The sequence below is a fragment of the Meriones unguiculatus genome, chromosome 5 (genome assembly GCF_030254825.1).
Source record: "Meriones unguiculatus strain TT.TT164.6M chromosome 5, Bangor_MerUng_6.1, whole genome shotgun sequence".
Lineage (NCBI taxonomy): Eukaryota > Metazoa > Chordata > Mammalia > Rodentia > Muridae > Meriones > Meriones unguiculatus.
In genome coordinates this window covers 127,619,646-127,633,919 of record NC_083353.1, presented here as the reverse complement: position 1 = coordinate 127,633,919, position 14,274 = coordinate 127,619,646, and the positions used below count along the sequence as shown (strand labels likewise).

Below are 14,274 nucleotides of genomic sequence, written 5' to 3'. Positions count from 1 at the left end.
TGATTACACTTATTCTACTATGTCAAGATTTCCATGGATTCTGGGGATCTGAACTAAGGATCTCTTGCCTGCTCAGCAATCAGTTTAGCACTGAGTTCTCTCTCCTGCACCTTGAAAGAAACATCCAAGTATGTGCCTTATTTCATTTAAGTGATTGGTTGATTATATAACAGTGATCTATACTAAGTTTTAAATTTCTCGTGCTAATACAGAATACAGCCAAACAACCCTTAAAATGTAAACTCAATGCTATAAAGAACATGAGAAATAAGTACTCTAGTGACATAAATAAATATATACATAGATTGACTTACCATGTATTAAATGCAATTATGCTAAATTTGAGCCCACTTATCAAGGCCTGCTGATGTGTTTAATATTTAAAGCTGTCTGTTGACAGGTGTATGAAATAAATGGATAATTTAGGCTAAAAGATCTATGTTGTTTTTTTGTATTACACTTTAAAGCAGACTAGAACACCATCATGACAACTACTCACATGCATGCAAAATCATTAATGTACTCACTGGAAGTGCCCACACCTTTTTAATAAGCATATAAATTCTATGGGGTGGTATATGATTAATGGGTGGAAAGAAGCTAAAAGACAACCATGAATCACTGTTAAGGAGTTGTAATAAAATGATCTGGTCATGTATAACTCTTGGAGTAAATGAACAGAAATTGTGAAAATATGATGTTCATTAGGAAACAACATACCCTTCATAAGAGGTAGTTAAGCCAGCAACTGGGAAATTATCACAGGTCATCAGGAAGTTACAGAGTGATACAGGGTACTCAGCCAGGAATAGGAAGAATGCTATATATGCAGCTTTCCTGACAGTAATCTTGAATTTCTTCATAGTATAACCACCAACCAAATAACCAATGCATATTGGAATTAAGTTATAAAGACCTATAAATGCAAGTAAAATTTTATTTATAAAAAACAGGAGAAAAACAGACATGTTATAAATTTGTGTAATACATCTTACTTTAAAAATTATTTAGTTGGGCTGGAGAGATGGCTCAGAGGTTAGGAACACTGACTGTTCTTTTAGAGGTCCTGAGTTCAATTCCCAGCAACAACATGCTGGCTTACAACCATCTATAATGAGATCTAGTACTCTCTTCTGGTGTACATTCAGACAGAACATTTTATACACAAAAAATAAATATGAAAAAACAAAACAAAATACTACATAGTTAGAGCAGACTCAGTGATCCTAACCTCTACTCAGCCACATATTGCATATAAAGAGGTTTCTAAATGTCCCCAAAACGCCACTTTAAAGAGACTATTGGCATTTATTTAACCATTTCAGCAATCTATAAAGACTTTATAAGACTTAATATCTCACACATATAGTATGTGCATATTAAATATTTCATGTATTTCTTCCACTCTGTTTAATGGGAATTTGACTCCACGTCAGGTGAGTTTTGAATATCACTGCTGAGTCTGTGCTTATTAAGAAAAGAACATTTTTGTGCATTGTCTGTTTGTCAGCATTATTCCCCCCTTACACTCTTTCTCCTGCCAAAAATCAAAAGAAAAAAAAAGGTGGTTCTACATTATATCCATACATGGTCCTTGGTTGAATGTCAGTCTCAGAAAAGACCCTGTGCCCAGATATATTTGGTCCTTGTGGAGCTCCTATCCTTTCCCCATCAAACTAACTCCCCTTCTTTCTTATGATTCCCTGTACTCTGCCAAAGGTTTGGTCATGAGTCTTTGCTTTGAAAACACTGCTAGTTAGTCTTTCAGATGCGCTCAGTAGACTCCTGTCATATGTTCAATGCACATCCCATCTGTCTTTCTAAACGAGGATTGATCATCTTACCCCATGTCCGCTCAATTGATTATCTTTTTTAGGTGTATAGATTTCATTATGTTTATCATATCTTATAGGTCTATATAAGTGAGTATATCCCATGTTTGTCTTTCTCCTTCTGGGATATTTCACTCAGAATGATCTTTTCTAGATCCCACCATTTGCCTGCAAATTTCATGATTTCCTCCTTTTTGATTGCTGAGTAGTATTCCATTGTATAAAAATACCACAATTTCTGTACCCATTCCACCGTTGATGGACATCTGGGTTGTTTCCAGGTTCTGGCTATTACAAATAGAGCTGCTATAAACATGGTTGAGCAAGTGTCCTTTTTGTGTACTTGAACAAACTTTGGGTATATACCTAGCAGTGGTATAGCTGGGTCTGGAGCTCAGATGTAGCCTGTGGTAGCTCAGTAACCAATTGGTTTCCCAAAGTGAGGGGAACAGGGACTATTTCTAACAGGAACTCAATGACTGGCTCTTTGGTCTCCCCACCCCCGAAGGGAGGAGCAGTCCTGTTAGGCCACAGAGGAGGGCTTTGTAGCCAGTCCTGAAGATACCAGATAAAACAGGATCAGATGAATGGGGAGGAGGTCCCCCCTATCAGTGGACTTGGAAAGGGGCACGGTGGAGATGAGGGAGGGAGGGAGGGACTGGGAGGGAATGAGGGATCGGGACACGGCTGGGATACAGAGTTAATAAAATGTAACTGATAAAAAAAATAAAAAATAAAAAAAATAAATAAATAAAACAAGTAAACGAAAAAAAAAAAGGTGGAGAAAGAAAAAGCCTGGCTATGTTGTGTAGACACAATGCTGGTACCAGGCTTGGAAGACTTTAAGCATCCTGTGCAGTTCTACACCTTGGTATTTAATATTATATATCGGAGGGTAAGGAGTGGGATTTGGACTTCCAGAGAACCAATATGCATGATAATCAGCTTTTAAGTGTAAAGTAGAATCCTTGTGTTTTGTGTACTAGCAAGAAAAGCAGATGCTGGCTGCACAGACTCCTCAGACTACTGTAGGACTGAGCAACCAAATTAGGAGTAATGAGGACAACAAGCACTGAAGCCCAAAAGTAAAACCTGGGAGTAAGACACAGAATCCTAATGAGTTAACTCCTCATTCCTCATTGTGTTAGCACTGACTGATATGAACTTCCCCAAAGACTTCCATAACTATGATGATTTCATTAAGATTGGACAGGGAACAAGGAGCATATTTCTGTTTTATTCCTTTCCCTATCCTTTCTTGATTTCTCTGGAGACTAGAAGGAAGAATTTTACAAGAATATCTTAACAGATTTCAATTTCATTGTAAGATCCTAGCTGTATTATCTTACTCTTTACTGTTCTCTTCGGGATTCAGTTTTTTTATGTCCTTCTGGGAGGGAGAAGTGCTGCTAAGGAAATAATGAAAGCACATACCCATGAGGAAGATTGCCTCTGCATTTGATTTCCCAAATTGCTGCTCCACGTATTTAGGCTTAAAGGTAGCAATATTGATAAATGAAGTGAATTGAAGCACACTTGTAAGAATGAAAAGCATGTAAATTGGATTGCAGATCAGGCTCTTCATGAATGGCAAGAAATCTGAAACAAGATAGTGTTGAGACCATTAAGTCAAGCTGACCTTAAAATTTGTGTCCAGTGTTCTTTTAAAAATCTTATCATAGATTTTGTTCTGTGACATAAATGACTTGATAAATCTTTACCTCTTGGGATGAAGTTCTGTGTAATTGTTTAAGTCACTTCTGAAAGTTAGTGGCACAACTGGCTACATAAGAACACAACCTAATTGTGCCAGCTAAAACATGGGGTGATGGATTCAAGTCTGTGGCCACATTCTTTCGTTTCTTTTTTTCTCCTTCCCTTCTGTTAGTATCCTGCACTCACTACAAGTGACTAGTCTGTTCTCTGGAATCTATAAAGGACTTGAGTTCAGACTCTGAGGCTATCACTTTTTTATGCAAGGGATAAGCTAAAAACTTAGAAAGGCTCCAGAAATCCTGCTGCAGCCCAGACAACCTCAGCATCTCACCAGCACTTCACAGCAGGACATGCCTCAGAAGCACCTAGTGATATTTTAAAATATCTCCACATGAAGGTCTCACTGTAAAGAATGCTGACTCAGTTGGTGTATACCAAGCACCTTCCAAGTGTCTTAACCAAAGCTTTCCCCTGTTTAAGAAGCAGGGAGTCAAGTTTGGAGCCTGCCTCTAGATAAAGGGTTAGATCCCACTGAAGAGAATTTGGTTGAGACTCACACTTTAAAGCTTTTTTTCTCTTTCTTTTGTTCATTCATTCAATCTTTCTTTCTTTCTTTCTTTCGCTTCATGTCTACTGTCTTTATTTTCTAATTATATACTATCCTTAGTAAACTGCCTAGAATTTCTTAGAGAGAAAACAATATAAAAAAATATTTAGAAATCGAAGCAGGACAGTTTAACAAAAAGAAATGAAACCTAGTTGTAAAGCTCATCTTTATGAGTGAGATGTTTGCAGTCAGAAGTCCCAAAAGCTTTTGAACTCACCCATGTTTGTTGGCATCCCTGTCCTCCTAAGTGCGTCTCCACAGCTCACAGTTATTTCCTGTATGTCTTAGTCTCTGTTCAACTCTTTTCTAGTTTGAAATTAGGTTGATCTGGCAGACCACAAAGCTGCACAGAGAGGTCGGTATTGGTCCTTTCAAGACAATTGCTAACATGACCATGATTCTAAGAATGTTCAAGCCCCTGCACTGGGTTCCAGTAAGACTGGCTCCTCAGCATGTTCTCTAGTGTTCAACGAAGACATGTGACTATTCAGTGCACATAGTGTTGGGGGCTATGAGTGATGGAGGAAATAGCAATGTCATCAATAAAGGGCTCACTACAGTATTCTGTGCCAGAACAGCACAGAAACAAAAGAACATAAGATACTACTACCCTCATTTGACAGAAAAACACTGGCCATTGCCCATATTCCTACTCTACACTTTAAGTATACTACACAGCAACTAAAAACAAGGAAATCATGAAATTTACAGGCAAATGATGGGAACTTGAAAATATCATCCCAAGTGAGGTATCCCAGAAGCAGAAAGACACAAATAGTATATACTCACTTATAAGTGGATATTGGACATATAATGTAGAATAACCATACTAAAATCTGTACAGCCAAAGAAGCTAAGCAAGAAGAAGGACCCTGGGTAAGATGCTCAATCCTCATTCAAAACTGCAAATGGGACAGGCATTGGGAGAGGGAGAAAACAGGGAACAGGATAGGAGCCTACCAGAGAGGGCTTCTGAAAGACTCTACCCAGCAGGATATTAGAGCAGATGCTAAGAATCTAATGAAAGAAGGGGAAGATAGAAGGACCTGGAGAGTACAGGAGCTCTACAAGAACAAGAAGAGCAACAGAACAAAAAAATCTGGGCCCAGAGGACTTTTCTGGTACTGATACTCCAACCGAGGACCATTCATGGAGATAACCTAGAAGCCCTACACAGATGTAGCCTATGGCAGCTCAGTATCCAAGTGGGTCCATAATAAGGGGAACAGGGGTTGTCTCTGACATGAACTCAGTGGCTGGCTCTTTGATCACCTCCCCCTGAGGTAGGGCCAGCCTTGCTAGGCCACTGAGAAAGACAATGCAGCCAGTCCTGATGAAACCTGATAGGCTGGGGTCCCATGGAAAGGGAAGAGGACCTCCCTTATCAGTGGACTGGGGGAGGGGCTTGGGAGGAGATGAGGGAGGAAGGGCAGGATTGGAAGAGGATGGGGGAAGGGACGACAGCAGGGATACAAAGTGAATAGATTGTAATAAAAAATAAAACAAAAACAATTTCTAAAAAAAAAAAAGAATTCTAGAGCCTTAGCCACCTTCTTATGCACTAACTCTGATCTCTTGTGAGTACCACGCAGGTCTCAACACTCGCAAATATGAAATGAATATTAAGTTTTACAAATATTTTCTCCCTCTTCTGATGTCTGTCCCGTTTGCCTTTCTGAATGAAGATTGACCATCTTACCCAGGCTCTTCCTTCTTGATTAGCTTCCTTAGGTGTACAGATTTTAGTATTGTTATTCTATATTACATGTCTAATATCCACTTATAAGTGAGTATACACCATGTGTGGCTTTTTTGCTCCTGGGATACCTCACTCAGGATGATCTTTTCTAGTTCCTACAATTTGCCTGAAACTTTCATTTCTTTGTTTTTAATTGCTGTATAGTATTCCATTGTGTAAATATACCACAATTTCTGTATCCATTCCTCAACTGAGGGACATCTGGGTTGTTTCCAGCTTCTGGCTATTACAAATAAAGCTGCTATGAACATGGTTGAGCTAATGTCCTTGTTGTGTACTTGAGAACATTTTGTATATATATGTGCCTAGGAGTGGTATAGCTGGATCTGGAGGAAAACAGGGAACAGGACAGGTGCCTATAACAGAAGGCCTCTGAAAGACTCTACCCAGCAGGGCATCAAAACATATAGCCAAACTTTGGGCAGAGTGCATGGAATCTTTTGAAAGAAGGGGGAGATAGAAAGACCTAGAGGGGACAGGAACTCCAAAAGAAGAGCAAAAGAACCAAAAAATCTGGGCACAGAGGTCTTTTGTGAGACTGATACTCCAACCAATGACCATGCATGGAGATAACCTAGAACCCCTGCTCAGACATAGCCCATGGCACCTCAGTATCCAAGTGGGTACCCTAGTAAGGGGAACAACTATCTCTGACATTAAATCAGTGGCTGGCTCTTTGATTATCTCCACCTGATGGGGGAGCAACCTTATCATTCCACAGAGTAAGACAATGCAGGCAGTCCTGATGAGACCTGATAGGCTAGGATCAGATGGAAGGGGAGGAGGACCTCCCCTATCATTGGACTAGAGGAGGAGCATAGAAAAGAAGAGTGAGGGAGGATGGGATTGGGAAGGAATTGGGGAGGGAGCTACAGTTGGAATACAGACTCAAAAAAACCAGTAGCCCTCCTGTATACAAAAGACAAAAGGGCTGAGAAAGAAATTAGGGAAACAACACCCTTCACAATAGCCACAAATGACATAAGAGTTAATCAACTGTAATTAATAAAAATAAAATACAAATTAAAAAAAGAATATATCTAGCAAATATTATCTGTGTGGCTGTGACAAAGACCTGCAGCTGTTAGATTCATTTGTTAGAAAGTGAAGCAGTTTGGGGTCTAGGGAATGTTTTGGAGTTATAGAGTTTGTAAATAAAGATATGAACATTTCTTTTAGACTCCAAATGATCCAGTGTTTTTCCATATGAGGAGTTCTACTTCTTTTTACATGACTCAGCAAATTTGAGCAATACATATATAATTAGATTTTCTTTTTTTCCTGATCCAACAATAAAATTTGGAGAAAAATGTTTTTACAAATGTGCACTCCTGATCACTCAGCTGTCCCACCTTAGCTTCTCACAGAAACGTCACTAGTCTGCATCATAGATTAATAACATTCCTGCTTATTTTAAAACTGTCTGTTTTAAGGGGACAATTCTGTAAACTATCAGACACCTTCAAATGGGCAGGATAATGTCACCTATCATGATTTCTTTGTCAGCCTTGATCAAGAACATTCACAGCTAAACTTACATTTTCTTTTTAATCAAAAAGGTTTTTATCTTATCTATACCTTGAATTTCTGGCTATTTGTATTTTTTAAACTTGGACTAATGTTTTCTGTAAAATAGAATCATCAAAACAGATGGGAAAATATATTTGCTCACTGAGTGTTCAGAATGACCTACCATTTTCATAAAGTCTAATCTAATCAGGTTCCCTATCATGTCAGTTGTTTCTGAGTAGTGACTGTGGAAGACCTTTATCATGTCTGAGTAGAGATGATTAGGGATAAACTATCTTAAGTCAGCACAGTGTAACAATTCCCCCTGAAGGCAGACCCATCTGAACCAAATAGATTTTAAAGATTTCCTGTTTGCCTTTAGTGACTCCACATTTTTGTTTTTCTTCTTTATCTTCTTCTCTGTGTTTCTCTTCATTGTCATTTTTAGGTCCATCTGCAATATCCTCTAGTCCTTCCTTTGGGAGTGTTTTTGGAAAAAAGAAAAACGGGATGCTTGTCAGGATATTCATTCCTGCACAGATCAAAAAGCCAATCCACCAAGCTCCTACCCAGCGAGTATCAGTGGGAGTGATGGTCAGGTCATCTGGAAAGAAATACATATATTTTATTAGCTTGCACCATTCTTTCCTGTTTAAACTACAGAAAACTATTAATCCTTATAATTCCATCTGACCATAAACTTTGTATATCATTTTTTTCTTGTTGTTTGGGCCTTGATTTTGTGATCTTCTGCCTATGCTTCTTAAATCCTGGGATTACAGACATCTACCACCCTCTTTGCTAACTCAAACCTTCAGAAAAACTGTCTAAGATTGATCAGTTGGATGAAATTAAAACGAAACAAAAAACATTTCTGGAGTACTACATGCAGAAACATTTAACACTACATTTCAAAAATACAGAAACAAAATTTGAGACATATTTAAGGAATGTTTTCCCTTTAGCCTGGTTTATACATGTCTCAGAACATTATGTTGGCTGAGAAATGGGGCTGGAGAGACAGTTACATGAAGGGTATTGTTGCACGTGTAGAGGTCCTGAGTTTCTATTCGTACCACACACATTCAAAGTCACTACTTTGTGTAATGATAATTTTGTTCTGACCCAGAAGGATCTCACACACAGGGAACACACACACGCGCACACACACACACACACACACTCACACACACACTCACACACACACACACAGACAATAAGAATATAAAATATACATTATCCAAATATTCTTTTCATTTTGTGTATTTATTTAATATTAACTAATTTTATCTATCTGTATGTGGTGCTATATTTTCCAGCAGTGACTATTTTTTTTGCCATGTGAAATCTTTATTAATTGGTGCTCATCACATAACCAAAAGATATGTATTGTTGTTTTTTATCCATAATGATTTCGTCATTGGAAAAAATATCATTTAAGTAAATTTTTGAAACCAAAGGTGTGGCTGAAATATGGAGGGGAATGTTGGAGTAATCAGAATGTGCCATTTCATCCTTACCTCTGCTCCTCTTAGGTAGGTGTCTGTAAATGGTGATAAATTGCTTACAGATGGCAGCCAGAAGAGGAGCAGAGATAAGGATAAAATGGTACATTCTGATTATTCCAACATTCCCCCTCCATATTTCATTAACTGAGGAGAAAAGAGTCAGTGATGTAGCATTTCACAGCATTCTCCCATACTCTGAGGACTGGACTATATAAATGAAATGCATTGTGTTACCTGTATTCACAGACCCAGTGTCTACATAAGTCCTTGCACAGAAGGATCCCAACAAAACTCCAACCAAAGGGCCAGTGATTTTTCCTGTTTCTAAAATCCCTGGAATTAAAAAAAGATAGGAAATTACATTACCACTCAAAGAATTTTCTTGTAAAAAAAAAAGCCTTGAGATAGAATTATTTATAATCTTAGATTTCTTTTTCTTCTTTTGTAGAGCTGGGTATCAAATTCAAAGGCTTGGCAAGGGTTCTACCAATGAGATACATACCTTACTACTTCAGATATTTTTATATATTCAACATATAAGGAAATTAAGCTTGATATATATGTAACATACACATATGTGTGTTAAATGTACATACTTTAGGGGATTTTTTGTAAATATTGAGAAGGAATTTCCAATTGTTTCAATATAGAATGTTTCTCAGAAGCTCACCTGTTATAGACTTTTCTCAAGGGTCATCACTGGAGTCTGATAGAAGCTTTCCAATGTAGGGCATAGTGGTGGGTCTTCAGGTAATGTAGAGTAGAGCAATAGCCCCTTCCTCATTATATTTCCTTCCCAGTTACAAGATGGATGGTTTTACTCCATCCATCCTTCCACCATAATGAGCTGCCTCATGACAGGCCTCCAAAGCACACAGTCCAACAACATAGATCAAAACCTGCAAAGCTGTCTGCCAAGTGAATCCTCTCTCTTTATAAACCATTATCTCAGGTACTTATTAAAGTGAACAAACATTGTCTGACACAGAACTTTCATTACTTAAAGTCCAAATTCTCATATTGAAATGAAGAGATTTTGTTTTTTAAAAAAAAAGACAATTTCAAGGAATACACCTAAAAGAATGAGTGGGGTATTCCAGAATCAGAAGACACACATGGTATATACTTGTTTTATAAGTGGATATTAGACCTATAATATAGGGTAAACATACTAAAATCTGTACACCAAAGAAGCTAAGCAAGAAGGAGGACCCTGGGTAAAATGATCAATCCTTATTCAGAAAGGCAAATAGATGGACATTGGAAGAGGGAGAAAACAGGGAACAGTACAGGAGCCTAACACAGAGGGCCTCTGAATGACTCTACCCAATAGGGTATCCAAGCAGATGCTGATACTCATAGCCAAACTTTGGGGAGAGTGAATGGAATCTTATGAAAGCAGAGGGAGATAGAAAGTTGTGGAGGGGACAGGAGCTCCACAAGAAGAGCAACAGAACCAAGAAATCTGGGCACAGGGTTCTTTTCTGAGACTGATACTCCAACCAAGGATCATGTCAGAGACATTCCCTGTTCCCCTTACTAGGGAATCCACTTGGATACTGAGCTGCCATGGGCTATGTCTGAGCAGGGGTTCTAGGTTATATCCATGCATGGTCTTTGGTTGGAGAATCAGTCTAAGAAAAGACCCCTGTGCCCTGATATATTTGGTCCTTGTGGCTCTCCCATCCTCTCCAGGTCTTACTAACTTCCCCTTCTTTCATATGATTTCCTGCACTCTGCCCAAGGTTTGGTTATGACTCTCAGCATCTGCTTTGATACACTGCTAGGGAGAGTCATTCAGAGGCCCTTTATGTTAGGCTCCTGTCCTCTTAAAGGGGAAAAATTAAAGGTCACAAATAAAAGATTTTAAAAATATACAAACAAACAAACAAACAAACAAAAAACCACTACAGGGCCAGCCAGATGGCTCAGCAGGTAAAGGCCCTTGTCCAACAAACATGGTGTAAGAAACCCAATTCATTCCCCAGGCCAACTCCCAAATGCTGTCTTTTGACCACCACATTAACATATAAGTGTATACACATAAACACACACACACACACACACGAAGAGGGAGAGAGAGAATAGAAAATAAGACTAATTTTAAAATACTACAGACATAAAACTGCCAATAATGAAGTTGCAAGGAGTTACAGATGAAAGAACGAGAACCTTGATAGCAACAACAAAAACAAAAAATAGAAAAAAATCCAATTGAATATGAAGTATATTTTCCAGGAAATACTGGAGAATCTTTTTTTTTTAAACATTCAAGTGCTTTAATGTTATATATCAAATGAACAAAACCCATGAAATTTGGATTCAAGGGAAAAAAAAAAGAACAAAAGAGGAAGAAATATATTAAGGAAGTAATAGCAGAGGGTTTTCAAAAATGAATGAAAAATGTTGTTACAAATATAAGAAGCTCTGAAAATCCCAGACTAAATAAACACACACACACACACACACACACTTATTAAAATTAAACTATTGTTGACTAAACATTAAGAAAATATTTTAAAGACAAATGAAAAGGGGCTGATTTTTCTTCAGAAATTATGAAGGCCTGAAAGTGCGTATTTAAATACAATTATTATGTGTGTTGGTGTTTGTATCCGAATTGACTCCAGGACTCAGTTCTCATTGGCTGATGTGTTTTTTTTTTTTTTTTGAGGTAATTCTAGTATGTGTTTAATGCAGTATATGCTTTTTCTGGTAAACAATATTCCAGGCACATTTTGTCTGTTTTCTGTTTTCTACCTGAAGTTATCTATTCATTTTTATTAAAAAAATGTTTACAGTGTTTACAGTGTTTACAGTGTGTGTGTGTGTGTGTGTGTGTGCATGCACCACATCATGTTTGTGGAGGTGAGAGGACAACCTGAAGATTCTATTTTCTCTTTCCCCCGTGTGGCTGCTGGAGACTGAGCTCCGGTCATCAGGCTTGGGGCAACAAATCCCTTTACTCTCTGAGCCATTTCACTGGCCTCTAAAATTAACCAAATCTCTATGAAGACCTTGTTTTCTGTAACATCTTACAACCAAAATCTTCTCAATTTATGATATTTAAAACACTACACATACACAAATCCTTATTTAAATATAGATCCATATATATATACATATATATACGATTTTTCCTATTATGCAATATATTTTTAAAAAGTTGTACTTATCTCTGGGCCACATTGGTTATGGCTTTTTAATCTGATTTTCAGTATTATAACTAGGAACTGTATTATGAAAGATAAACTATATAATCAGTGGCACAGATCATTCCAATGTAAACAGCATTGCAGGTTTTAATTTAACCTTATGCAGCTTATCTCTGGTTTTTATTTTTCCTCCCACACAAAATGTCTTGTTTCTCAGTGACACCTAAGGTATTTTATTTTTGAGACAAGGTCTTACAACCCAGTCCTGGCTGGCCTAGAATTTGTTGTGTAGACCAGATTGGCCTCTAACTCATGAGATCAACCTGCCTCTATCCCCTGAGTGCTAGATTAAAGGCATGTGGCACTATGCCTGGCTTAGACCATTTATTTGGCTTCACATACAGCTCAAATACAAAGACTCCAGAATAATAATTCTACCACCACCACCACGGTGTCTGAAAGAAGGATGATATATTCCATAAACCTGAACCTTTAGCTCATGGGTATCTGACTACGAGCATGTGACATGTGTGTCCTGAACCGTGGGCACGGGAAGGACACCCTTCTAAGGAGAACAGAACAAAGCCTCAGTGGCAACTGGAAAGTACAGGGAAGAGGTCCAGAGCGTAAATTAAATAGGACATTCAGCCCTATCATTGCTTAATATAGAACATGTTTTCTCATCACTAAATTGTCAAGTGGTAAAATAGTCCCATGAGCATCGACACCTAAGGGGATACTCTCCAGCACCAGCTGTTTCATTACTGCGGTGTGTTTTTGTAAGATGGAAATTCATTGATTGCCATCAGATGGAAATTAGCAGGAAAATCAGCTATTTAAAACCATCTCACCAATTTTATCTGATACTTAAAAAACACATGGACACATAACCTTGTATCCATTTTCATATAGGGACACGTGTATATGAGGTAAGATTTTGCTCAACACCGACGTGACACACACGGAAGTTACGAGCATTGCTGAGCACTGTGGTGTGGGCCTGTCATCCTGACAGCTGGGAGGCAAGCCAGGAAGATGAGGAGTTCAATGCCAGACTTGCCTTGCCTGTATAGCGAGTTCAAGGCCTGCATGAAACCCTGCCTCAAAACGGAAGGAAAGGCTACATTTATGTCTATGGCTTGTTTTTAGCTTTCCTAACAAATAAAATTATGAAACACACCCATGTCAAGGGTTGTAAATGAACTCGTGAAAGAAATAAAAGAGATTGTCCGCTTGAGTGTCCTTTAGAAGCGACTTTGCCTCAGCTGCGAGGTGTAGAAATCAGGTGACTGAGATTCGCAGATGGCTTCATCCGGCTTCTTTATCTTTTCCTGTGGGTTTGCTCCAATCTAGTGCTCCAATCTGGGGCAATGGCCCCCAGAAGGAGGACTCTACTGAGTACAGGTTGTAAGTGTATTAAGTGGTATTTCTTGAGCTCGTAAGAGGTCACTTCCTGTCTATCAGGAAGTATCTTAAGACCTCCCACACGGAGAATCTTTTAATGATTTCGAGAGAGTGTGGTGGCATCAGAGGACTATAGGATCAGCAGATCAACAGGCTCTTTAGTAGTGAGAAGCAGTGTGACAAAGTGACTGTTCTGGAGTTCCTATTAAATTTCCCCATTGAACAACCTAATGACCTACAGTGTGTAGCACTCTCCTCACACTCTGGAAACCACAAAGACCCAAATCAATAATCGATTTCTACCCTCCTAAGGATAATTTTCATACTTACCAATGTATAAGGGGGAGTTTTCTGATTTGGCAAAATCTTCTATGTAGGAAATGCCCAAGGGCATGATGGGAGTTTCACCAATTCCACGAATGACATTTCCTACCATTACAAATATCCACATTAATGATTTATTTTCTTTCACACAATCTGCATTAAAACAAGAGAAAACCACTGAGAATTTCACAGTCAAGTGTTATTGACAGTTAATTCAAAATTGTCTGTGTTTCTAGGTCAGTGTTTTTTATATAGACAGAAAAATCAAACTAGACCAATCACATAGAGCAAATCATGTGTGTCAATCTACCCTTATATTGTCTTCCCTTGTGGAACTAACTCTAAAATGTTGGTTAAGAAACAGAGGACTCTTAACAAGCATATTCAAACTCAGAAGGGAGACTATTCTAGGTTATTAGACAAATCCCATCACTGAAGGAGGTAATAAATTTTGTTCATT

General features: G+C 38.3%; 1 protein-coding gene across 1 annotated transcript in view; it reads right to left on the bottom strand.

Moving 5' to 3' along the window:
• LOC110541752 (solute carrier organic anion transporter family member 1A5-like) overlaps positions 1-13,926 on the bottom strand; it is a 30,226-nt gene extending 16,300 nt beyond the window's left edge. The window contains exons 1-6 of the mRNA XM_060383425.1: positions 13,821-13,926; positions 9,166-9,264; positions 8,944-9,075; positions 7,800-8,027; positions 3,267-3,431; positions 721-916 (exon numbers count right to left, since the gene is read on the bottom strand). Coding sequence (XP_060239408.1) covers positions 721-916; positions 3,267-3,431; positions 7,800-8,027; positions 8,944-9,075; positions 9,166-9,264; positions 13,821-13,926 — 926 coding nt within the window. The remainder of the gene's footprint in view (positions 1-720; positions 917-3,266; positions 3,432-7,799; positions 8,028-8,943; positions 9,076-9,165; positions 9,265-13,820) is intronic.
• Positions 13,927-14,274: the final 348 nt, after the last annotated feature.